The sequence below is a fragment of the Camelus bactrianus genome, chromosome 20, assembly GCF_048773025.1.
Source record: "Camelus bactrianus isolate YW-2024 breed Bactrian camel chromosome 20, ASM4877302v1, whole genome shotgun sequence".
NCBI classification, from domain to species: Eukaryota; Metazoa; Chordata; class Mammalia; order Artiodactyla; family Camelidae; genus Camelus; species Camelus bactrianus.
The window spans coordinates 1,924,680-1,950,565 of record NC_133558.1 but is presented as its reverse complement, the minus strand read 5'-3'; the positions used below and the strand labels follow the sequence as shown (position 1 = coordinate 1,950,565).

Below are 25,886 nucleotides of genomic sequence, written 5' to 3'. Positions count from 1 at the left end.
TAACTTCATAGCCAAAGCCTGTCACCCTGTGACTCACGGCTGCTGCTGACCCCACATCCGCCTGCTTCTGGGAAGAGGAGGCAGGCGAGGCAGGCAGAGCGCGGGGGCAGGGCCGTGGAGGTGAAGCCACGCCGTGTGGATGCTGCTGGTCCAGCCCACATCATGCTCTGTGGCACCCGCACCAGACACTCCCGTTTCTGCAGGGAGGGGTCCCCGTCCCTCGAGAGCCGTGCCTGAGGCTCAGACCCTCACCCCCACCAGGTGCCGCTCTGCCTCCAGGGAGTTCCGATTTCCGTGCAAGTGAGTTAAACGAAGAGGTTTTGGATTTCAGAGCCTTCTGGATCCTGAAGTTATAAGCGAGGGATCCTGACCGTCTGACCATCCTGGACATATTTTGGAGGCCTCAGGACCAGCCTGTCACGTGCCTTGGAGCAAGAGGTCCATCGGACGTGTGACCACTGCAGGGAAGAGACGGACTCTGCTCGGCGGGCTCCGCACATGTCCTCGCTGTGCCCTGCATCCTGCCAGGGGCTTCGGACTCGAGCAGGACGAGCAGAGACTTTGCAGCGTGGCCTGCATCCTTTGTGCAGAAGCCCTAAGACCACTGAGCCACTGGCTTGGAGTGATCACAGCCTGAAAATCTCTGGGTCAGGATGGTTCAGGTGCAGCTCTGCCACGTTAATAGCTTGTAATCCGGGCAGCGCTCCTGGACGTGCTTTGCCTTGGTCTTCCCGTTTGGAGAAGAGAGAACATTAGTACCTCCACGTAACGAGCTCGAGAGAGTGAGACCCTTCCAGCTTTGTAAATCCCCGTTCCGCTGGCTCCTCCGTGGACCACTCCCTGCTCCCGGAGCCTCGGCCCCTTCCAGCCCCGACTGCAGACTCCCACAGACGCCACCATGGCTTTCGTGTTCGCTTCCGTTCACGGTTGCCAAGGTCACTTTCGCATGACCCGCACGTGAGTGTGCCCCGCAGACGCGGCCTCCAGCCGCCTTCCCTACTCTTCCTTCTGTTGAAAATGATGGATTTCTTGGAGGCTCAGCTACACTCCTGCCAGCTCCTGGGCCAGCGGCTGACTATTTCATTTTCGTGGTGTTATTACATTATGTACTTGTCAAGAGAGATTTCATTAAATTCCCATAATGTGGCCACGCTGCAAATTTTCCAAACTGGGGCAGCAATCTGGGGGCTTTCTCATCGGCTGACAATTCAACGAGCTCTTTGTGACTCTGCAGCAAATTCAAATACATGGCATCGGGGAGGCCTGAGGAAGCATCCCGGGAACAGTCTCCCCCAAACCCCAGGCGTCGGCACTGTCTAGGCACGAGCGGTTTGTTCCTTTGCCGCGTCCACTGAGGTTAAGGATGTGGGCTCCTGAGCCCCACTGCCGGGGTTCAAGTCCAGCTCTGCGTTTAACCACTCTGGAATCTGGACAATGTCCTTGAACTTTCTTTGCCTGAGTTTTCCCATCTGTGAAATGGGGATAATGTTCCTAACACATGATGAGCTTGAAAGACTGAAATACATGGGAAGGGTGTGGAGGGGGCCTGGTGATTGCAGGCCAGTCGTGGAGGGGGGTGGCTGGCAACGCCATCCATCACTGGAGACAGGATGTGGGGCCAACAGGAGTCCACCTGTCACCTGGGCCCAAATCTGTAGGGAGACCCCTGGTTCTGCACCTGGGTTCATTCTGGTCGGGGGAGGGGCTGCCGCTCTTCTGTGACCTGGGGTCCTCCCCACCTGGGCCCCACCTCCCATCTCTCCTCCCAGACCCAGGAGTCTGGCATTACAGCCTGCGGCTCCCCAGTCAACATGCTGTGTGTTTCTCGGGTGAGAGCCTCTCCTCTGGGTCCTGTCCCCACACCTCCCCCACAGCACAGGGGGTCTGACCAGCACCTGCTCATCTCCCAGGACGCCCGAGCATCCCCCGCCGCCTCGGCTCTGCCCCCACCCCTGCCGCCCCCGTCCTGCCCTTCCTCTTGGAAGGAACCGCCCACTCTCTTCTTGGGCCCTGTCCCGTCCCATACTGTATGGGCTTCTGTCCAAGTCACTTGTAAATCCACAGGGAGTGTGTCCGTGTGTGTGTCTGCCTTGTTTACCTGTCTGTTCACAGAGGTGTTCTTCTGCAAGACTCCTCAGTTCCTTGAGGTCAGGGACGTACGTGTCCCTTTGGGATGTATTTGTAGTGACAATGCTCAGTACGTATGAGGGCAAAAAAGTTTGGTGACCAAATAAATGTTTGAGTTCTAAAAAAGAAGCTCAGGGGTGCACTGCCACTGTGCCCAGCGGTCAGGGTGACAGACCACGGCCTCCACGTCATGGGGCATCACGTGGGTCCCCCTGAAAGTGGGGCTGCTTCTTGGCTGCCCTGGGTCTCTCCAGCCAGCCTGCCCAGCATTGCTCAGTCGTGATGCCTTGGGTCCCTGCTGCCACCCACAGGGCAGGGGTGTGGGGAGGGCAGGTGCCGCTCAGTGAGATGGGGGCTGTGCCCAAACCAGGACCTCAAATCTACAGTCAGAGGGGCAGATTAGCCAGCTTCTCAGCTCGCAACAACTTGATCAGATGGATTCGAGAAAGTGAGACACAAAAAATAAGCTTGATCGGGTAGTTGCATGTGGAATCCTGCAGGGACAAAGAGAAGACGCACACACTAGTCGTAGCCTGTGTCACCAAGCCAGTCCCAGGGAGCGCGGGGAAGGCCGGTAATGCGGACTGCGTTTTCTCAAAGTGATCTAATGAAATTAAAAAACAAGGAAACAAGACAGCAGCCCCTCCACTACCCTCTTCTCAAAACCCGTATGTTTGAAATGTCTATCTGCTGGTCTGTCTATCATAGGTAAGGAAACACCCTGATAGAAATCAAAATATTTAGAATCAAACTACAGCCGGAAATACTTACCAAAACTTGTGAAATGTAGGTAAAATGATACTTAGATGCAATTATGAAGTCTGAAGTGTATATATTAGAAAAGAAGAATTAAAGTTAACAATCTGCATGTCCATCTTAAGAAATTAGAAAATGACACTAAATCCAAATAAATCAGAAAGATGGAGACAACACGGGCGAGAGCCACAGGGTGGGCATTTGTCTTCAGTTATTTCATCATAAAAAAAGACCTGATAAAACATGGTAAGATGTTACTACCTACATAATATTGATGTCTGTTATGCCATATTCTGAGTGTTTGTTTGCTTGAATTATGTTATTCAAAATTAATTTGTAAAAACTAGAGACCAGTAAAAAAACATTAACTTCCATTATTTTTTTAAAAAATCAGTGCAGGGTGGGGAGGGTCTAGCTCAGTGGCAGAGCGTGTGCCTACCATGCATGAGGTCCTGGGTTCCGTTTTTTAAATAAATTTAATCTAATTAACCTAAAAAAACAATGCATACAATTTGAAACCTATGTTTCATCAGCTTTCCAATGGGCTCCTCTGTGAAAAGACATGAGACTTTCTGAGCCTGTCTCAACGCCGGGGCCCACCTCCCCGGGGCGGGCACACAGCCCTCCTGCACCTCCTGTGCCTTCGTGCAGGGAGGGTGGCTTTTGGACTGTGAAGGCCCAGGTCTCCCAGCATAGGTGAACAGTCGGCCAGACCGTCTCAATGTGCCGCTGAAGTCAGGTGTCTCTGCAAATTCATCGTAAGCATATAGCAACTTGATTTTTGTTCCAACAGGTAAGGGCGTGCCCGCCATTACAGCATTAGGGATGTGACGCTGAAGTGCAAGTTTACCGCTGGTAGCTTTCCTGGCTTCTGGCGCACTCCGGTCAGAGGCTCCACGGCGGGCAGGGCAGGTCTGGACACTGTAACTGAGATAAAATGCAGCGGCCCTGGGGCCCCGGGCTGACAGGCTGCGCGGGCTTCCCCACCTTTGATTTCCAACTTCTGTTTCTCCCAGTCGGGGGTGCCCACTGCTTCACAGGACTTTAGTCCCAAGGGAACACAGCCCCCATTCCTTTGCGTGCGGCTGTGGCCGGGGCACACACAGGCAGGGTGGAGCAGTTTCTGCAGAGCCCTGTGACTAAAGCCTAAAAGTCTAAAATATTAACTGTTTGGACTTTTACGGAAAAAGTGAGCTGAACCCCTGCCCTAAGCAGGCACGCTGCTCTTTGGTAAGCTTGCAAATACTGTCATTAATGCAAACTTACAAAGTGCATTGACAGTAAAGCACTCGTTTGGGGTTTTGTTGGTTTGTTTGTTTGTTTCCTGTTGGGACTCCTCACAAGATTTAATCCTAAACACAAACTCAAGGAATCTGTGGCGAGTAACACTTGAACACCACCATCCCAGGGAGCTGTCATGCGCAGTTAGCAGCAAGGTGACAATAATTCTGCAGCCGGGCCCTGGGAAAGGAAGCCTTCAAATGTTCGAACCTGAAAGTGCCCGCCAGCTGGCCGCTATGGGGGCATTTTTTTAAACTTAAAATCATTCTATGAGGTTTTTGGGACAAAATATCACAAAAGCAGCCCTTCAGTGAGAGCGGCTGGAACATGTTTAGAAACCTCTGGTTATGGTGGGCAGTGAGCACGGATGGTTACGGTGGAGGGCGCGCACGGAGTTCCTGATGCAGCTGGTAGGATGCTGCTCCTGTCTGCACACTTGAAGAGCTGCAGGTTTTACCCTTTTCTGAAAGAAAATGAGGAACACCTAGGGCCACAGTGTCCTTCTGCTGGTTGGGCTTGGTCCCACCACTTGTGGGCAGAAACCGAGTCCGACCTGCCTGAGAGCTCCCGGACCGCGACGGAGCCGCGTCCAGTCTAAAGACCTTCACCGACCCCTCTGTCTCTTTGCAGGATTTTCCCCGAGTCCCTCCGCTGGCTCATGGCCACGCAGCAGTTTGAATCTGCAAAGAAGCTGATCCTGCACTTCACGCAGAAGAACCGCATGAACCCCGAGAGTGACATCAAAGGCGTGATGCCAGGTGAGCACGTGTTCCCTTCAACCCCACGGCCTCGCCAGGCCTGGGGGACGCGCCATCTGTCCCGTCCGGACCAGGAGCCAGCCCACAACACACCCATGGTGCTTGCGTTGGCTCTGTTCTGCCTGATGGCCGCCCCAGCTGGCTGTCTAACTTCCCATGATGGTGGTCCTCAGCTAGACCAGGATGTGCTCGAGTCCAAAGCCTGGGGAGGCATGAGCCTGACATGCCCTGCTCTTCAAGGGAACTGGGGGGGGCTAAACCCAGCCTGGCACACAGCCTTGCCTGCCTGCCAGGTTTGGTGCCGGCAGTCCTGGCCTAGGGGTGTGGCTGGCCTGGGGGCGGCCGGCCTGGGGGCCACTGGCCTTCACCACCTGTGCCAAGTAGGACCTTCAAAGAGCTGCCATTGTCTGCAACTCTCAGGGCCTGTTGCTTGGGCAGGAAAGTTCACATCTAGAGAATTCATGTTTATCAGGAACATCACCACGAGCCAGATCAGGGCAATAACATCACAGGCACGTGGAGGAGGCAGACGAGGGAGAAGTGGACGTGCGATTGTCGGGGGGTGAACGCGGTGAGCAGGAAGGAGCACCTGGGGAAGGGAATCGGGCACGTGGGAGCTCGCCGGCCGGGAAGGGCTCCTGGAGTCGCCTTTCCCATGCTTCCCAGACGGGCTTTTCATCAGACTCCTGACCCAGGAGATCTGGGTTTGGTGTCAGAAGTTCCTCAGATGCCGCTGTTGCTCGGCTGGGATGCATCCCTGCCCAGGAGCCGGGAGACAGGGCCAGCAGGGCCGTGGGGCTCTGCGTCCAGTGGCAGGGTCTTAAATAGGATGACGCTGACACTGGACAACGTCACTTTTCTCAGTGACTTGCAAATATTAACTAATATTTAAACCTGAGCACTTTGCATTATTAATTTATGTTTCTTCCTAGCAGTTCTGTGCAAGAGGTACTGTAATTATCCCCGTTCGCAGGTGGGGAAACTAAGGCACAGAGAGGCTGAGTATCTTGCTGGAGGTCACACTGCTAGTGAGGAGGAGAGCTGGGACTGGAGCCCAGAAGCCCAGCAGAAGTGGCTTCCCTGTGCTGCTTCTGAGAGGCGAGGGAGACAGAGACACTGAGATCCTGTGTCACCTCCGCCAGGCTCTAGGGGCACCGCATGCCTCCCCTCCACTGGGCCCGCCCCTCTCCAGCTCTGTCCTCTCAGCCCCGCTCTCGTGTGGCCAGCTGCCAGGAGACCAGGGCAGCCCGACTCCCCAGGCCTGGCTGGGCCCCCCGGTGATGCCTGTCCGGTGCCTGCATCCGAATAAGGACGATAGGAGCCGAGGAGGTGTGTGGCTGCTCGTCCCCAGGGCTGGCGTTCAGGGCCCGCGTCCAGCACTTCCAGCCCTGACGCACCAGGCTCCAAAGGAGCCCCCGTGGGAGAAATGGACCACGGTCCCCGTCCTCAGGGCGGGCTGGGGCGTCCGCTGCCCTTGATGGTCGTGTTGTCTCCAGGCAGAGGAGTGTCTCAGGCTCAGAGGTGGGGGCTGGGGTCCTGCCCCATCAGTGCACCCCAGGCTTGGACTCATGCTGGAAGAAAATGTGACATTTCCAGAATGTTCCCTGTGCTTTCCTCTTTTAAAGCGGTCTTCAGTTTATCTTTGGCTGCTTCCCCGAGGAGTTTGCAGCTGAATCGCTGCAGGTCTTCCACAGCTCCCACGCATCACTCCCAGTGTCCTTCCTACAAGCAGTGTCCTCCTCCTCCCTCCCCCTTTCCTCTGCCCCACGTCTTGCCTTTCTTTGGTTTTAGTTTCCGTAACTGAAGTGTCTCCAGTTCCACCAGGAACACACTAGCAGTGTCTTGAGTACAAAAGCAAAGCCAATCATCGTGCGCCCGTCCAAGCGAACGCAGCCACCCTGTGGGGTGTCTCTCTGCATCTCGGAGGCCAGGCCCCTCCCTGCGCTGTCCTTGGGAAGCATGGATCTCTGAACTATGGGGAGGTCGTGACTCCTTCCTGGGCCTGCGGGGACGCCGTCCCCTCTGGGTGGGTGGTGAGAGGTCAGGGCGGTCTCAGTGGGCCGGGGTGCGGGGCCAGGACGGCCGCTGCCCACTGCAGGCCAGGCGGCCTTCACGACTTCTTCCATCGGTCCTCATAACAGCGCTCGGAGGAGGGGGCACTGCCACTTACCAGAGGAGAAATGGAGGGACAGAGCAAGGAGCCTCAGCAGGCGGGTGAAAGCTGGGATTCCGGTCTCCCAGACCCCTCGCTGCCCCCAGCGCAGGACAGCAGTCACCCGCCCGGGCCAAGCCGGACCTCCGGGTGCACATCACGGGAGCAGCTGAAATGCACGGGAGCAGGCCGGTTGGGGACGCGGGTGGCGTCAGAGGGGCCTGGAATCAAAGAGGCTCGGCCAGGTTTTGGTCTCGGAATTTCTCTTCTGGCTCTAAGTCAGGAGGGCGGAGAGCAGGGAAGAGGCCCAGGGAGAGAAGTGCTTTCGGCAGTTGCTTCCTCGGTGCTCAGAGTCTGGTCTAGTCTCGCTGGCCCGTTCACCCTATTATTGCTACACGTGAGGACCTTAAAAAGCCCCTGAGATTTCTGTCCGATGGCTGGAGAGACGGAAGGGCGTCTGGCATTCACTTCCTCAGGATCTCGGAGGTCACGTAGTGTTTCCTGGGCTCAGCGCTGTGAGTGTCACCCTAGAAGCACAGGCCTGGTGCCGAGAAGCTCTGTGATGTTGTTTGTCGGCTGGCGATGTGTGTCACAGACACAACACACCAACGGCCCCAGGGCAGTCAGTGTAACTCCACCTAGAATAATGCAGCTACCTCTACAGATGACAGGCAATTTGGGCTCCGGAGTTTAGCCTTTAAAACACCCGCAGGTCATGATTACAGTTGTTGCAGCTTCTTAACAACGTCTGCTTCATGTATTAGAATGTATCAGGAGTAAAGTTTGGGCCACATTACAAAAAAAAAAAAAAGAAAATGTTAAACTTGTATAAACGTGCTAATGGACATTTAATTTCTCTTCTTGGAAGATTTCCACGGTGGGCAAGTGTGGCTATGCGTAGATTCCCGACTAGTTTTATGGCAGTGAAGATACTCAGATCATTAGATCAACATTATCTGTGAACCACAATGTTTCTATGTGCTTTAAAACGTTTTTGGTGTTTTAGTCGTGGGGACAGTATGTCTATAAATCAAACTTGCAAATTTTTGCAGAGAAGATGATAGAGGTCAGGCAGTCCTGGGCTGAGAGGGTCAGTGGGTGGACAGCCAGAATGCCAGCTGCTCCAGCTGGGCCCCTCCGGAGCGAGAACACGGTCGGTCTTGCTCAGCCCCATTCGCTCCAGCACACACGTCTGTGCACACACATACATACGTGTTCATCGCTTCTCTTCCTAAGACGCGGGCATGGCAGGGACAGGCGCAGAGGAAGCAGCCCCAGCCTGTGCTGCCCCGAGCGTGGGGACCACAAGCAGCAGGTGTGTCTCCCATCCCCCAGCAGAGGGTGACGCACACGGATTAGGCTCCATGCAGAAGAGAACCTCTGCCTGCTCCGCGCCCTCCCTCCGCCTCCGCAGGCCTTCCCAGGCCGAGTGCACACAGTCCCCGGGGCTGGGGGTCTGTGTGCGTCTCGCTGGCTCCTGAGAAAGGCGCTGTGGTGGGAAGAAGTCCCGCTGGGGCCCTGGCCCCTGCGGGCCCCCAGGGGGCATTTAAGCTGCAAAGTCTCCGTGAGCACATTTCCATCCTGAGATCCAGGCCCCGCACCTGACCTAAATCGAGACAAACCTCTCCTTCTCCTGATGCCGGAACTCACGCACTGGGCTGTCTGGGGCTGCTCGAGCATCACTCACGGGTCCCCTTTCTCTGCAGAGCTGGAGAAGGAGCTTTCCCGGAGGCCCAAGAAGGTCTGCATCGTGAAGGTGGTGGGGACTCGGAACCTGTGGAAGAACATCGTGGTCCTGTGTGTGAACTCGTGAGTCACAGGGACCCACAGGGAGGCCAAGCAGGGCAGAGAGGGGGAGGCCTGCCCAGGGCTCCACTTTTTGCCACGGGGCCCGGGTGAGTCTGGGGAGCCCCGTCAGAGCTTCCGGACAGATGTCGGAAGGGCTGCAAGTGTGGAAGGTGGGGAGCCCCCAGCTCGGGGCAGCTGGCGCCCAGCCACCCCCACCGCCCAGCGGGCTGGGCATCCCACCATCCGCGCTGCGCGGGCCCCTTAGCACAGGGCGGCAGCGAGCAGGCTCACGTCCACGGAAACCCGCGAGCGGGGCCGTCCCACCTCGCGCCTTCCGTGGACGTGCCTTCCCCCCAAGGCTGGCACGGAGGGCCCCGCTGCTCCGACACTCACACCTCCACTCGGCGCCGGCGGAGGCGGGTGAGCGCGCAGCCCCTCCCGAGCCTGCCCCGCACACGGCCCGCTGTGTCCCCGCAGGCTGACCGGCTACGGCATCCACCACTGCTTCGCCCGCAGCATGCTGGGCCACGAGGCCAAGGTGCCCCTGCTCGAGAACTTCTACGCCGACTACTACACGGCGGCCGGCATCGCTCTGGCGTCCTGCCTGGCCATGTGCGTGGTGGTGCGGCTCCTGGGGCGCCGCGGGGGCCTGCTGCTCTTCATGATCCTCACGGCGCTGGCCTCGCTGCTGCAGCTCGGGCTCCTCAACCGTGAGTGGGCGCGGGGGGCGGGGCCCAGGTGGGTGGGGGCGGGGCCGGGGACCAGGGGGCGGGGCCGGGGGCACCGGGGAAGCTTTCGTGACCTCAGCTGTTCTCCCCAGATCAATGGCTGGGGCAGCTGCTTTGGGAAGGACGGGCTTTCATTGGACAGGAGGCCGCAGCCTCGAGGGTGCGGGGGTCTCCCCTCCTCCCCACCTGACCCCGGGGCTCCAACTCGGAGCCTTCCCGGCTGCCCGGGGCTCTCCGGCAGGTGTGGCACTCAGAGTCCTGGTGGACGTGACCTCCGCCCCCTGCCCGGCCACCACACTGTCCCTTTGTGATCCAGCACGTGACCAAGAACATAGGGCTTGTTGCTCCCAGTGAACCCAAGGGGAGATAAATACATTTTGACGCCCTTGCGCTGGGACACTGCTCTTCAGGGCATGTTCCCAAGTTTATCGGTCGCTCTTTGGGCCAGTTTCTCAGTAAACGTTAAAAAATAACCTGAAGAAAAGCTAGAGAATCCGTGCAGCCCGTCCAGCTCTGAGAGGCCAGCTCAGTGCAGCTCCCCGTGAGCAGAAGCCGCTCCCCCGCCACCCCCCACCCCGTGCAGAAGAGCAGCTGAGCCTTGTCCTCCCATGACGGCCCCTGCGACCAGCTCAGACGCTGCAGGGACCAGATGTTTCCAATGGTTCCCCTCCCTCCTGAGCTATCTGATTAGACGCAGGGACCATCCAGTGCCCCACAGATCAGAGCTGCTGAGAAAGCAAAAAGGCTCTAGTGTTTCTGGCTTGCACATGTCACCCGAGGTGGGGAGTCAGTGTCCAGCACAGAAGTAGGAGAAAGAAATCCAGCCTCGTGCAGACTGGATCCTAGACTGGCCAGTGTCAGACGCGGGAGCAGTGTTCTGACTTCAGCAGGTTCCTCTGCACCCTGCATCTTGCCAGGGGGCTGGTCTTCTTTTTAGCTGTGATGACGTGGGGCCTCTCCCCGGGTAGGACCGCCCTAGCTGCCCATAGGGGAGACTTCCAGGCATGGCTCACACAAGTTGGGCGGACGCGCAGGGGAGCAGCACCCCTGGAGCTCCCAGCCGCCCTCTTAGTGGCCGAGCAAGGATGCCCAGGAGACCAGGTGTGTGGTCCATGTGGATGGCACAGTGATGCTGTGTGCTGGCTCTGCCCATGGCGGTTGGTGCCCCCAGAGCACAGACCGGCAATGACTTGCATAAATTTGAACACAGTTAAATTCACCCTTTGGCTTGAGGGCAGGCTCCTTGCCCCAGCCCTTCCTTCTGAACAGAAGGAGCTCTGTTTGGTCAAAGGGCAACCCTGATGCCCTGGGCCCTCCTCCATGTCTTCCCACATCCCTCCAGCTCTCTGACCCCTGGTGGCTTCAGCCATGCTGCCCATTGGGCCTGGCCGGCTGGCAGTGGGGCCACTCCAAACCTGGATGGGGTTCCAGTCCCATGGCAACACATGGTCATAACTTACGTCCTGACGTGCTTTCTCTCTCCCCTCCTCCCACCTGTGTCCCCATCCGCCATCGTTTCTGCGGCCCAGTGATTGGAAAGTACAGCCAGCACCCAGACTCAGGTGAGCCCCGAGTGCACAAGTCGGGCACTGTCATCTTTTTATTGCACCCAATGGACATTTCCATAGAGACTCACAGACCTGTGGTTTCCCTCTCCTCTCTCTCCCCCATCTTGCACCCCAAGAGTTGCAGCTGAAGTTGGCCGTAGGTTGGACATGACACGCATCCATTTGTCCTCTCTGCCCCTCTTGCCTCTCCAAAGCCCGCTCGCCCCCGTCCAAGCCCAGCCTGCACGCTGCGCTCGTCCCTCCCCTGGCACCAGCGGTCAGCAGCCCAGCAGCACCTGCGCTGGGACACAGGGTCTCAGGGACAGCCCCAGGCCAGATCACAAAGCCCTGGGAAGGCGGGAGGCCGGGCTGACCGCGCTGCCAGGGGACGCAGCCGCCCCTGCTTGTGCATCACGCAAGCTCGCTGCTCTCGGCCGCAGGGACGGCACAGCGCTCCCCGCACGTGACGCTGCTGCTTGCGCGTGCCTGGCCCGATCCCAGCCTAGGCTGTCAGGGCCTCCGTGGTGAGAGCCAGGGCTCCTGGTGCAGCCTTGCAGGGTCCTGAGCTGCACCCCAGGTGTACGACACCCCGACAGCTTGCCCTGCTCTGCCTCGTGTCCCTGGGTGTGAGGTCAGACCTGGTGCCACCTGTCAGATGCTTGAGTCGGTCGAGCACTTTCCCTCCAGCCCCATCAGTCTTTCCCTTTGGAGTATCTGAGTTTTCCTTCTCCTCAGTCAAGCCTGAGATACCCTGGCCCATGGATTGGACTGGTCAGGCCAGAGGCCGGGATGGTCAGCCTCTCTGGAGCCACAGTCCTTTCTGCAGAGCTGACTCGGGAGGCTGGAGGGGAGGGCGTTGCTGTCATGTTGGGGAGCTCTCTCTCCCTCCCTGGTGGCTGCTCTAGGCCTGCAGCTTTCTGGCAGAGTCAGCCTGAGCCCGGAGTCCTAGACCCACAGGGACTCCCAGAAACCCGACACAGGCTCCTGCCAAGAGGGCTCTGACCTCCCGCACCTGGACGTGCTGCCGCGTCGCCAGAGGGAAGTGAGCACCTGGTCTGCACCTTGAACCGGGCAGAGGGGAGGAGGGGAGACCCTTCGTTGGGCCCCAGGCTGCCCTCCTCCCTCCTCCCCACTCCCACCGCCCAGCATCCTCCCTCCCCTCCGCCCCCTCACCCCCTCTGGTTCTCCCCCAGGCATGAGTGACAGTGTCAAGGACAAGTTCTCCATCACTTTCTCCATCGTGGGCATGTTCGCCTCCCACGCGGTGGGAAGCCTCAGCGTGTTCTTTTGTGCAGAGATCACCCCCACGGTAATAAGGTATGTGGCGGAGCCGTCCTCGGAGGACACAGTAGGGACGTGGGGCGGACTGCCATGTAGCAGGGCTCCCAGTGAGTGAACCACCAGGGTCTGACCCACACTGGCCTCTTGACAAGGTGTGGCCGTGCTGGGCATGTCAGCTTCCAGCCGGGGGTTCCTCCCTGACCACCAAGGTGACCGAGAGTCAGGTGAGAGCTGGGCCCTGGGTCTGTCCAGGCGGCTGGAGGAGCGGGGAGCAGGGACCTCTGGTGGCACAAGGAACACAGCAGGGCCTGGAAGAGGAGGGAGGTCAGGAAGTCACTTGACTTATGTGTGTGCTTCGGTCGAAATCAAATGTTGTCCACTTTCGCAGGAGAACTCAGTAAAGAGTCTGTCTCAGGATTAAAAGTGGGGTAGAAAAGGCCTTGGTTTTCTCCTGGCCTGAGAAGCCGATGTCACTAGAGCCCAGCAAGTGACACCCCTGACTGGTATGACAGATCCTCACTGAGCACAGCGCGTGTGGGGCAGAGGCCGAGTGCGCAGCCCGGCCCTCGCGGGGTCCGGGCTGTTCCATCTTTCTGGAAGGTGGGGTTCACTTGCGCTTAGCTGCTTTGCTTCAGCCGTGAGGCGAGGCTGGCTCTGTTGGGGGCCTTCCGGGCCCGGCCGGGCAGGGGTAGGCGGGCGTGCACGCTGTGTGGTGCTGTTGAGGTGACAGCGACATGGCAGGTCTTCTTGGATGTGAGGGGCCTCCCTTTGCTGCAGTCACGGCGTCTTCCCGGTGGTGACAGTTGTGGCTTTCTGACCAGCTCCCGACCTTGGCGTGGGACTGTCATTAGCTTTTCCAGCATGCATGCTTTGTTTGAATATAATTGTGAGCGTGGCGGTAACTCAGCCGTGGATAAAGCCCAGAAGCCAGCAGGATGCCCCTCCAGCCTCCCTTCCCGTGTGGGAGGCAAGTGGAGGCCAGGCCAGCTCAAGGCAGGACTCGGGATGCTGGTGTTCATGTGCTGAAAAGGATGATATGAAGATTCCACGATTCTTTTTTTTTCATTCTTTTGGGGGGGATGTGGGGTGGAGGTTGGTTTGTTTGTTTAATGGAGGGACTGGAGATTGAACCCAGGCCCTCGTGCAGGCTGAGCACGCGCTCTCCCATTGAGCTGTACCCTCCCCACCGAAGATTCCAGAATTCTGAATTTAAGCTTGCTACTTGTAAGAAGTCTATCTTTCTCTCCTTAAAGCAACTTGGATATCATTACTAGTAGCATAAAGCCAGTCATACGAGGTGGACATTAAAACCTCTGTGCTTCTAAAGCGCCGGAGGCGACCGGGCCGGGTTCTTTCTCCTGTGGCTCGGGGCACTGCCGTCCTCCTGTCTAAACGCGGGCGTCTGCCACCCCCTCGTGGTGGCCTGGGGGAAAGCAGGTGTACAAGGTCAGCCTGTGCGGGAGAACCGAGAAGTCAGCACCCGGGAACCCAGCACATGATGATCCCATGCTCTAAACTGAGGGGTTTTTTATTCTTAAAACGGCTTTATTGAGAAGTAACTGATAAACAAAGAACTGTACGTACTAAGTTTGCACAACTTGATGAGTTAGGACACGTGCAGACACCTCAGGTACCATCACCCCAAGCGAGGTGACAGTGCACAGCCAGCACGTGCACAAGTTTCCCTCTGTCCCTTTGTTTTTTAAGCTTATGTGTAATTGATATAAAAAAAAAAAAAACCCTGCACAAATTGGTGAGTTCGGATGTATCACATGCACCATGAAATTATCACCACAATCAACAGACAGCAACAAACGTTTCATTGTGTCCCTTTTTTAAACTGAGATTGCTAAACGCAACACAGAGCCAAAATGGAAGACCAGATTCTGCCACAGCTGTTCCTAATCTTACTGACTAATTTCAAGGTATCCTTGAAGGAAAACCAACAGAAAATTGCTTTCTTGTAAAAAAAATATGTAAAAATGTATTGCACATTACACATGCATGTACACAGACCGCGTTTTACATGCGTGAGTTTTAGACGTGTAGGTGCTTTTTACAAAGGGTCATCAAATCCTGCGTAAATCAGATACACGTCATCTCACGTGACGTGACCTGCTGACCTGCTGCGCCAACAGGACGCGGTTCACCTGGGCCGGGAGGGAGGCCTGCCCCCTCACGGTGGGCCGCGCCCCGTCTTCCCGAGCACTGGCCACGTGTGCGCTCACACGCGCTGCACAAGGAGGGCCCTCCCGGGCTTGTCGGCAGCACCGTCTGCACTTAGTGATGGGAAGGTCAGGCGGACCCCTGGGCGGCTTCCGGGAGATGATGTCTTACTGGTACCGAAGGCCCGTGAAACACGCCCGGCTTCCCAGCACCCGCGTGCCCCTTGCAGCGCCTGGTGTGTTCCTGGAGCGGCCAGACCCCCACAAGGCTGGGCAGCTGTTTTAGGGACTCGTCTATTCATCTCCCAGGTGGGCTCAGTCACACTGCACTTGGTAACGGTCGTCATGTTTAACCTGCTCCGTTCACCGGGCCAGTGGCCCTCTGCCGGGGAACCGGGGTGACCTGCACCCCCGTGTTCATTAGGCACAGTGTGCGATGAGGATGTCCCAGAGAAGCCCTGCCTTGAAGGGCTCACAGACTAATATGGGTGGCAGGTGCAGGAGCAAACAGCCACACAGGGGTGCAGAGTCTTTAGAAGGGTCTGGGACCCTCTGCCCAAGGCGGGGCTGGAGTCTGGGAGACACTCCCCAACACCCTGCTTTTCCTCGTTGGTGTCCCCCGCGCCCGGCAGCCTGGGGTGCGGCCGTCCCTGCAGCGCCTCCAGTCGCCCCTGGAGAGAGGCTTGGTGACTCGGTGCCGAGCACATGCACAGCCAGGCAAGGGGCACCGGCTTCCCTCCATGGTGGGGCTAGGAGTCCATTACTCGCCGAGGGTGTTCAGTCTCTGTTGTCATGTGACGAGTACCCAAAACTTACTGGCTGAAAACACATGTTTGCCATCTCCCAGTGTCAGGCAGGAGTTGGCTGGGCCTCAGGGGGGCTCCCACAGGCAGCAGGCAGCTGGGATGGGGTCGGCTCCGAGCCCGATCAGTAACTGGCAGGTGTCTGAACACCAACACTTACTTCTCACACTCCTGGAGACTGGACTTCCACGGTCAAGGCGTCGGCAGACTGGGGTGGTGGGGACCTACTTCCTGGATCACAGACTGTGTCCTCCCATGGTGGGAGGGGCAAGGGAGCTCTCTGGGGTCCCTTGTGTAGGAGCAGTAATCCCACCCACCTGACCTCTTCGCCTCCCGAAGGCCCCGCCCTCCAACACCATCACACGGGGGGTTATAGCTCAACACGAACTGGGGGCACAGCAGTGACAGCAGCAGCCGAATCCAGGTCCCCACCGGCTGCTGGACTGAGGGCCTCAGTTCCTCGCTGGCTGTGGGCCGGAGGCCACCTCAGTTCCCGGCCACGTGGACCCCAGTAACACAGCCATTTGCTTCATCAAAGCCAGCAAGAGAACCTGCTAGAAGTCAGTCATTTGTGACCTAATCCCGAAAGGGACATCTCATTTCCTTTGCTGCATTTTTTGGTAGAAAGTCAGATACTAGGTGCAGCTCCCACTCAAGGCACCAGGGTTGGACACTGGGAGGCGGTGCCCCCTCGTGCCCAGTAAGTGCCCAGGGGCCAGCCAGGCCTCCTGGGAGACGCAAGGGGTGGCAGGCGGGGCCGGCCCTGATCCTGCCCTGAGAGACTCGGAGTCCATTAGAGACAGATGTGCGGACACAGGAGGGCTGTAGCTCAGGTGTGCAGCTGGGCCTGGGCTCTGGACGGCTGCTTGGGGTGAGGGTTGGAGGGGCAGAGGTCCAGGAGGAGGGGTGCATGTGCGCAAGGGGCAGTGGGAGGGTGCTCGGAGGAGAGGATCCCCAGGAGAGAGAGGAGGGGCACAGGGCTGAGGCGTCATCTGCAGGCCAGAGTGGGAGGAGGACATAGATGTTCCCGCTTTGTGGGGCCAATAGAGGAGGGAGAAAGGGCCCAGGAAACCAGGAGTAACAGTGCACACACCGCACTGTTTTGAACACTGTAGCTTTGTAGTATAGCCTGAAAGTTCAAGGAGTCTGATTCCTCCAGCTCTGTTCTTGTTTCTCAAGATCGCTTGGCTATCCAGGGTCTTCTGTTGTTCCCATACAAATTTTAAAATTATTTCTTCTAGGTCTGTGAAAAATGCCATTGGCATTTTGACAGGGATTGCCCTGAATCTGTCAGTTGCCTTGGGTAGTGTGGTCATTTTAACAATTCTGATTCTTCCAGTCCAAGAACACGGTATATCTTTCCACCTGTTGGTGCCATCGGCAGTTTCCTTCCTCAGGGTCCTGTGGGTTTCCAGGCGTAGGTCTTCTGCCTCCTCGGGCAGCTTTACTGCTAGGTAACTTACTCTTTTTGATGCAGTGGTAAATGGAACTGTGTCCCTGTTTTCTCTTTCTGGTCACTCGTTGTTAGTGTATAGAATTGAATGTAATTCTGTGTGTTAATTTTGTATCCTGCAACTTAACCAAATTTATCAATGAAATTTAGTAGTTTTCTGGCGGCATCTTTAGAATCTCTTCTGTGCGGCACCGTGTCATCTGCAAACAGTGGCAGTTTCACTTCTTCCTTTCCAATTTAGATTCGCTTCTTTTTCTTCTCTGATTGCTGTGGCTAGGACTTACAGAAATAATAAAAGTGGCAAGAATATGGGCATCCTTGTCTTGTTCCTGATCTTGGAGAAAACGCTTTCAGCTTCTAACCACCGTGTATGATGCTAGTGTGGGCCTGTCATGACTTTATTATGTTCAGATGTTCCATTTTATGCTCACTTTCTGGAGAGTTTTGATCATAAATGGATGTTGGATTTTGTCAAAAGTTTTTTCTGCGTCTATGGAGATGATCATGTGGTTTTTATTCTTCATTATTATTGTGGTGTATCACATCGATTGATTTGCAGATACTGAAAAATTCCTAACATCCTGGGATCAAACCCACTTGACCACGGTGCGTGATCCTTTCAGTATTTTGTTGGATTTGGTCTGCTCATCAATTGCTGAGGATTTTTGCATCTATATTTATCAGTGATACTGGCCTGTAATTTTCTTTTCTGTGATAACTTTATCTGCTTTTTGTATCAGGGTGATGCTGAGTTTAGAAGTGTTCCTTCCTCTACAATTTTTTGGAATAGTTTCAGAAAAACAGGCGTTAACCCTTCTCTAAATGTTTGGTAGAACTCACCTGTGAAGCCGTCTGGTCCCGGACTTCTGTTTGTTGGGAGTTTTTAAATTGCTGATTCAATTTCGTTACTGGTACTTGGTCTGTTCATGTTTTCTGTCTCCTCTTGATTCAGTCTGGTGAGATTGCGCGTTTCTAAGAATGTGCCCGTTTCTTCTAGGTTGTCCATTTAACTGGCATGTATTTGTGGTAGGCAGTTAGACCCTGTGTGTTTCTGTGGTGTTGGCTGTAACTTCTATTTTTTCACTTCTGAGTTTATTGATTTGGCCCCTCTCCCTTTTTTCTTGATGAGTCTGGCTAAAAGTTTATCAATTTTGTTTATGTTTTCAAAGAACCAGCTTTTAGTTTCATTGATCTTTTCTTTTTCCTTTTTCTTTTCCTTTTTTTCTTTTTTCTTTTTTTTTTAGTCTCTATTTCATTTATTTCTGCTCTGATCTTTATGATTTCTTTCCTCCTACTAACTTCGGGTTTTGTTTGTTCTTTCTCTAGTCCCTTTAGGTGTAAGGTTAGGTTGTTTATTTGAGATTTTTCTTGTTTCCTGAGGTCAGCTTGTATCACTACAAACCTCCCTGTTACAACCACTTTTGCTGCATCCCATACTTTTTCTATCATCGTGTTTTCATTTTCATTTGTCTCTAGGTATGTTTTGATTTCTTCTTCGATTTCTAGTCTCACAGCATTGTGGTCAGAAAAGATGCTTGACTTCATTTCAATTTTCTTAAATTTACCTAGGCTTGTTTCGTGGCCTAGTGGGTGACCTGTCCTGGAGAATGTTCCCCGTGCACCTGAGAGAGTGTGTATTCTGCTGCTTTTGGGTGGAATGTCTTATATATATACATATATATATCTCAATTAAGTCTATCTGGTCTAAGGTATTTCCTGATGTAAAGCCAGCGTTTCCGTATTGATTTTCCGTCTGGACGCTCTGTCCATTGACGTAGTGGGGGTTAAGGCCCCACCATTACTGTGTCACTGTCGACTTCTCCTTTTATGCCTGCTGGTATCTCCCATATACACTTATGGGCGTCTATGTTGGATGTGTACATATTTACAACTGTTGTATCTTACTCTCGGATTGATCCCTTGATCATTATGTAGTGTCCTCCTTTGTCTCTTGTGACAGTCTTCAATATACAGTCTATTCTGTTTGATACAAGTGTTGCTGCCCCAGCTTTCTTTTGATCTCCGTTTGCATGGAATACAGTTTTTCTATCCTTTTATTTTCAGACCGTGTGTGTCTCTACATCTGAAGTGAGTCTTGTAGGCAGCAGATATGGATCTTGTTTTTGTATCCAGCCAGCCAGTCTGTGTCCTTTGGGTGGAGCATTTAGTCCATTTACATATAAGGTAATTACCACTATGTATGCTCTTGTTGCCATTTTTAAAAACTGTTTTGGGTTTGTTGTTGTAGGGTTTTTTCCCTTCTTTTGTTCTCTCTCGGGACTTGATGACCATCTTTAGTGTTATGGTTTGATTCCTTTTTCTTTTTTGTGTGTGTATCTGTTATCGATTTTTGGTTTGTGGTACCATGAGGTTTTATATAGCAGGAGACACAGATATAGATTGATAGATAGATAGATTGATAGATAGATAGGCTTATTTTAAATTGATAATCTCTTAATTTCAAATGCACTTTTAAAACCTTGCGTTGGTTCTCTGCTCCCTTCATGATTATTGTTTTTGATAACATTTTTTGCATCTAATAATTTTGTGTATCCCTTAACTGCTGACTGTGGATACAGATGATTTTATTACTTTTGTCTTTTAACCTCTCTCCTTGCTTTGTGTGTGAATGACTTCCTGCCTTTACTGTCTGTGTGCCTTTAACATGAGTGGTGAGCTCTCTCATTTCGTAATTTTCTTGTTTCTAGTTGCGGCCTTTCAGAAAGCTTAGAGAAGTTCCTTTAGCGTTGTTGCAAAGCAGGTTTGGTGGTGCTGAACTCCTTAAGCGTTTGCTTGTCTGTACAGCTTTTGACGTGGCCATCGAATCTGAGCGAGAGCCTCGCTGGGAAGAGTTCTCTTGGGTGTAGGTTCTTCCCTTTTATCACTTTGCATACATCATGCCACTCCCACATGGCCTGCGGGGTTTCTGCTGAAGAAAATCAGCCTTACGGAAGTGCCGCTGAACGTGATCTGTTGCTTTCCCCCTGATGCTTTTAATTTTCTCTCTTTATGTTTAATTTTTGTCATTCAAATTTCAGTGTTCCTCTTTAGGCTAATCTTGTATGGGGCTCTCCTCACTTCTTGGACTTGGGTGACTGTTTCCTTCCCCAGATTAGGAGTTTTCAGCTATCATGTTTTCAGATGTGTCCTCAGCCCCTCTCTCTCTCCTGCTTCTGGGACCCCGATAATGTGATTATTAGCGCATCTGATGTTGTCCCAGAGGTCTCTTAAACTGTCCGTGTTTCTTTTCATTCTTTTTTTTTTCTGTTCAGTGGCAGTAATTTCCACTTCTCTGTCTTCCAGCTCACTGGTGCATTCCTCTATCATTCAGTCTACTGTTGATTCCTTCTAGCGTGCTTTTCACTACAATTACCGTATTCTTCATCTGTTTATTCTTCATATTTTCTAACTCTTTGTTAAAAACTTCTAACATCTCGCTTGTGTATCCATCCTCCTCCCAAGTTCTTTGATCATCTTTACGATAACTGCTCTGAACTCTTTCTCCAGTAGACGGCCTGTCTCCACACCACTCAGTTCATCTGGGGTCTCAGCTCGTTCCTTGTCTGGAACATGTCCCTCTGCTGCCTCATTTTGTCTAAGTTGCCATCTGTATTTTTAATGTGCGTGGTAGATTAGTTACGTTTCCCAGCCTTGGAGGAGTGACCTTCTGCAGGAGGCGTCCTATCGTCCCAGCAGTGCACTTCCCTCTTGTCACCCAAGCTATATGCTCTGGGGGTCCCCCGAGAGGGCCGGGCGGGCCCTCCTGTTGTGGTGGGCTGGCTGTGTGGGTGGTCTGGTAGCCTTGCTTGGGCCCTACTAACCCGGTTGGTTGCCAGGCCCTGCCTTGTGCGGATGCTGCTGGCTCTGTTTAGCAGGGCCTGGTCACAGGGCCACTGGTTGTGGAATCCTAGGGGACCCAGGGCTAGTGCTGGCTCACTGGTGGGCAGAGTCAGGGTCCCAAAGACTCTGAGGCTGTTGCCCACCCAGTGGCAGGTGAAGCCAGGTCCTGGGGTGAATTCTGGACTACTGGCAGGCAGAGCTGGGTGCTGGAATCTGGCCGCAGGGCCCAAGGGTCCCAGAGCTGGTGTCAGATCTCTGGGGGAGGGGGGGGAGGCAGTTCCTGATACAGTCGGGTATGGGGTCCAAGGTGTCCCAGAGCTTGCACTGGGCTCCTAGTGAGCAGGGCTGGGGCCCAGCTGGTCCCAGGGTAGGGTCTGGCCTGCTGTGGGCAGGCTGCGTCCAGTGGGTCCAGGATCGTGGTTTTCTTGCATCTGGCGTCTGTCCCCTGGTGGGTGAGGCTGGTGTAGAGGAGGGCAGGGCCAGTGCCTGCCCTTTGGCGAGTGGAGCTGGGTCCCTCTGGTGGGCAGGCCCGCCTCTAGGAGTGTGTTTAGAGTTGGCTGTGGACTCAGGAAGTCCGTAGGCAGTCTGTCTGCCGATGGGTGGGGCTGTGTCCCTGCCTGGCTAGCTGTCTGGCCTGCGGCATCCCAGCACCGGTGCCTACAGGCTGTTGGGTGAGGCCGGGTTTTGGCGCTGATGAGCTGGGGGAGGATCCTGCGATGGCGCTTGGCCACACCAGCGTCCAGAGGTAGGAAACTCCCAAATGTGGTGCTGCCAGTGTGTGTGTCCCCGGAGTGAGCCACAGCCATCCCTCGCGTCTCCAGGACACCCTTCCAGACTAGCAGGTAAGTCTGGCCCAGGTTCCCATGATGTTACTGCTTTTTTCCTGGGTCCTGGTACCCTGAGAGTCTGTGCACACCCTTTAAGAGCGAAGCCTCTGTTTGCCCCAGTCCTGTGGGGCTCCTACAGTTAAGCCCCGCTGGCCGTCAAAGCCAAATGCTCTGAGGGCTCCTGTTCCCGGCACAGGACCCCCAGGCTGCGGAGCTGACACGGGGCTCAGAACGCGCACTCCCATAGTTCCTGTGATGCAATTACTGTCCAGTTTGTGGGCTGCCCCCTGGGGGCCTGGGAACTCATTATCTTGTAGTCCGCCCTCCTACCATCTCGTTGTGGGCCCTCTTTGTCCTCAGTTGTAGTTTTTCTGGTAGGCTTCGGTCTTTTTCATCAGTAGTGGTTCTGCAGACAGTTGTGATTTTGGCGTGCTCCTGAGAGGAGGCAAGCTCAGGGTCTTCCTCCGCCGCCGCCTTGATCTGCTGTGTCCTGAACGCCGTCTTTAAGCCCTGGCCACCCTCCCCCCACGGCCCCCCTTCTGGATGAAAAGCAAACCTTGGGGGGAAAGCATGAGTTGATAGTGCTTTGTTCCTCAGCACTGTCTATTATTTACGCCGAGGGAGGCTGGTCTTCCACTTAGAGTGGTACTTATTTAAAGTCTCCCTTCAGAACAAACGGAGTCAAGTGCTGGGCTGAGGAAACGCTGACTCAGCGTGGGCGGCGCAAAGGCAGGCCGCGGAGGAGGGAGGAGGGAGGGCGGCGGGCGGAGCCAGGCGCCCGCCCGCCGTCCGGACCGCCCGCTGACCCCCGCGCTCCGGCAGGTGCGGCGGGCTGGGGCTGGTGCTGGCCAGCGCGGGCTTCGGCATGCTGACGGCGCCCATCATCGAGCTGCACAACCAGAAGGGCTACTTCCTGCACCACATCATCTTCGCCTGCTGCACACTCATCTGCATCATCTGCCTGCTGCTGCTGCCCGAGAGCCGGGACCAGAACCTGCCCGAGAGCATCGCCGACGGCGAGCACTACACGCGCCAGCCGCTCCTGCCGCCCCGGCGCGGGGAGCAGCCGCTCCTGCTCACCAACGCCGAGCTCAAGGACTACTCGGGGCTGCACGACGCGGCCACCGCGGGCGACGGGCTGCCAGACGGCGCCACGGCCAACGGCGGGCGGCCCATGTAGCCGGGCGGGCGGGCGGGCGGGCCCGGAGACCCGGCTCTGCTGCCGCTGGCGCTAGGACCCCCGCAGGCCTCGGAGGAGCGTGTGTTTGAGGAAGCTGACTTTGCAGACGACCCTTCAAGGACTTTCTTTTCTGCCATTAAACGTTTGTATTTATTTTGGTCATTTTTACGAGAAGCACTTTATTCCCTTCCCTTCACTGATCTCGATCGAAACGGAGCCGCCGCCTCGGGAAGAGGGATGCGGTGGCCGAGGAGCCGCTCTGAGGACCGCACAGCCAGGCTCCCCCGAGGTCAGCCGCCGCCCCGAGCCAGCCGTGCCCCCGCGGCTGCGCACAGCGCCGACCGGCTGCCGTCCGGAGCTCCCCGCGGCTGCGCCTTAGCCACACCGAGATGGGAGCAGTCAGGGCTCCGCTAGAGTCTGTGGTTTTTAAAGGGTTTTTTCTGTAAGGTAAGAGCTGCCCCATGTGTTGGGGGAAAGCAGCTCACAGTGTCATTAAAACCAGCATAGTCTTTCCCAAGATCATCCTTTTATACTTGATGCTGGAAGCTCTTTGGGGGAGAAGATCAACCATGTCACCAGAAATCTTAAACGCAGTCTTCCAATGCAGGCGTGCCACTAAGCGCCTGCGGAGCTGGCGGAGCTGGCGCATCTCGGGCCGAGACGAGTGACTGTTAAACCCCCCCCCCCCGGCCCGCTGCAGCAGGAAGGCCCTCAGTCAGCTGTTCTGTCAGCACCGCTTGAACACACGGCTACTTTCTGAACTAAAACCAGTAGGGAAATAACTAAACAGACAACTACGGCAGCCCCCCAGGAGGGAGGTGTGCTCCCAAACATGGCCCGTCAGCCTGTCCCAGCACCCGCCGCGCAGAAATCACCAGCTTGGAGGCCCGGCTCCCGCTGGCCGCAGGCTGAGACCGCAGCGCCTGCAGGAGATGGTCCCCCGCCTGCAGCTTCCATCAGCCCCGAGGTGGGCTTGGGGTGAGGAGCGGGCCCCTCACAGGGGCGCCCCACTGGCCGCAGCCGCCTAGAGCACCAAGACCACTGGAGAGAAGCAATAACTCACCAAAGCTGGACCCCTACCCCATCCCACTGTCTGAGGGTTTGCGTCCTGTCCCTCGTTTCGTCCCCGACGCTGGAGGCCGTCTTGGGCCCAGCTTCCTGCACCTGTCCAGGGGCTGCTTCGGAGGAAACGCAGGGGACACTAAGAACCCACCTTCACTGGCCAAGCAGGCACTGCCTACTTGTAGCAGCATGGGCCCCTGCTCTGGGGACAGCTTGGGTTCTTTCTAGAAGTGTCCCCTCCCCACTTCGTGGCGCATCTCGCCCAGGGGCTGTGTTCTCCCGGAAAGTGCGGTCTCGGTCCGTGTGAAGCAGCACGGTGACCCCCAGCCCGCAGCTGCCTGGACTCAGAGGCCAGGAAGCGAGGTGGGCCCATGGCCCCGATCCCCTCCAGCCCCCACCCGCTGCGCTCCCACAGCTGGCTGACGTTGGCAGGAGCGCTGACACGAGAACTTTGTGAGGACCAGAGCAGACGTGCAGGCCCGCGTGACCCCAGCAGGTAAACCGCACAGCCTTGGCAAGGAGGCGGGCGTGTGGCCGGTCCCCAGCTCCAAGCCCACCCGCCCTCCCCTCCCTTGTCTCTTTTAAGTCACTTCTGTCCCAAGTTTCAGTGTCAGTCCGCACTCACCTTAATTCACAAGGCCTTTCTCTACATCTGCACAGCTCGAGTGCCAAACCTGCGAAGTACCTTCTGCCTTTCTCAGCGTGCTGGCCGCCAGGCCCCCGGCAGCACAGCCCCCAAGTCCGGGATGCGACACGCAGCGCCAGGCTTGGGGGTGGGGGAAGCAGCTGGCAGGGGCCCTGGGTCGCACCTGCCAGGTGTCTCTGCATCCGTCACCCCAACGCCAGGCCACTTTCTGGACCCCAGACCACATGTGTTCTTCCACTGGCTTTGCAGACCTCGAGGGAATGCGCTGAAGCCGCCGAGTGTGGCTGGTGCCTCCAGGAAGGAGGAGGCAAGCACAGCACGTCTGGACCCCGGTCCCAGGGTCTCATCTCCATCTTAAATGACCGCAGGCACTGGTCCAGGAGACCAGCCTGTCGTCAGGCCAGCGGTCAGGCCCAGCTCCCAGACAACCGGAGAAGCGGGCTGTGAGGGCTGGGCTCTTGGGACCAAAGCCAAGCAGGTGTGAGTGAGGCGATGTCTCCTCAGAGCAGCCCCTACCCTGGGGTCCAGCCCAGCCCCTGTCCCTGCTGGTGCAGCAGAGGGACTGCTGTGTGTGAAACGTGGCCAAAGCAGAAACGCTTCCTGTGGGCTGAGCCCCCTAAGACCCCGCCGAGCGAGCGCGGCAGCAGGGCCCCCGCCCCGAGCCCCATCGGGCCAGTCCCACCTTGCTCCCTGGGGCGCCCGCGGTCACGCGCGGGCTCCTCAGCCCTGTGCCCTGCGCCCCTCGTGCCCAGCAGGGAAACACCTCTCAGGCACCTGCCGCTGCCCGGCGCCTCCACCCCCGCGGCCGGGAAGCGGCCGGCATCTCCTCCAGCACGGCTCCTGCGCCCTGTCCTCACCACCAGGGAGCAGGGGTCCCTTCCAATAACAGTCAGGCACAAATGTGAGCACCGGAGACGGGGCCAGGGCTTTCTGCTTTCTGTTCTTTTCTGGAAGTTGGTAACTCATGAGACATCCTGCATATTAGCACCCAAGACAGAATAAAAGTTTTAAATTTTTCTTCTGAAAGTGTGTAGTCACCTGCCACTAGGGGAAGGGGCTGGTAAGCTGGTCTGGCCGCAGAACAGAAAGCAAGCAGAGACACCTGGCAGAGCAGCACCACCTCCAACACCACCACCTCCTGGAGCCGAGCGAGGGCGACCGGGCCGTGGGGACACTGGGCACGCGGGGCAGCCCTCCCCGTCCCGCAGCTCCACCTGGAGGTCTCCGCACAGCGCCCGTGCGGGCGGGACCACCTGGAGGTGCCTGTTCACAGCACAAACCTGCACCCGGTTCTGAACTGTCCTTCGACGCTCATGTCTGCATGATGTCACGGCTGTTGTACCTTGGGGGGAAATTTGTATGTAAATGTACAGAAATAAAAATGTTGCCCCATTAACGAATCTCCTCTGGAATGTCTTCCCTACCTCATCTGATGGTATCCAATGAAGGGCATTTCACACCACTGACTACGAGTAATAAACACTGTCAATTC

The 25,886-nt window shown here is 56.0% G+C and overlaps 1 protein-coding gene across 5 annotated transcripts in view; it reads left to right on the top strand.

Moving 5' to 3' along the window:
- The window catches only part of SLC22A23 (solute carrier family 22 member 23), a 128,076-nt gene extending 102,286 nt beyond the window's left edge, over nucleotides 1-25,790 (top strand). The window contains exons 5-12 of one of the 5 annotated variants that reach the window (XR_012500888.1): nucleotides 4,795-4,922; nucleotides 8,781-8,883; nucleotides 9,340-9,572; nucleotides 11,120-11,152; nucleotides 11,275-11,298; nucleotides 12,331-12,454; nucleotides 22,329-24,244; nucleotides 24,409-25,790. Coding sequence is in view for 3 of the 5 variants with exons in the window: in XM_074347998.1 (XP_074204099.1) it covers nucleotides 4,795-4,922; nucleotides 8,781-8,883; nucleotides 9,340-9,572; nucleotides 11,120-11,152; nucleotides 11,275-11,298; nucleotides 12,331-12,454; nucleotides 22,329-22,686 (1,003 nt within the window). In the remaining 2 variants the exon portion in view is untranslated. The other 4 variants (XM_074347998.1, XM_074348000.1, XM_074347999.1 and 1 more) reach the window with 4 other exon arrangements.
- The last annotated feature ends 96 nt before the right edge of the window (nucleotides 25,791-25,886 follow it).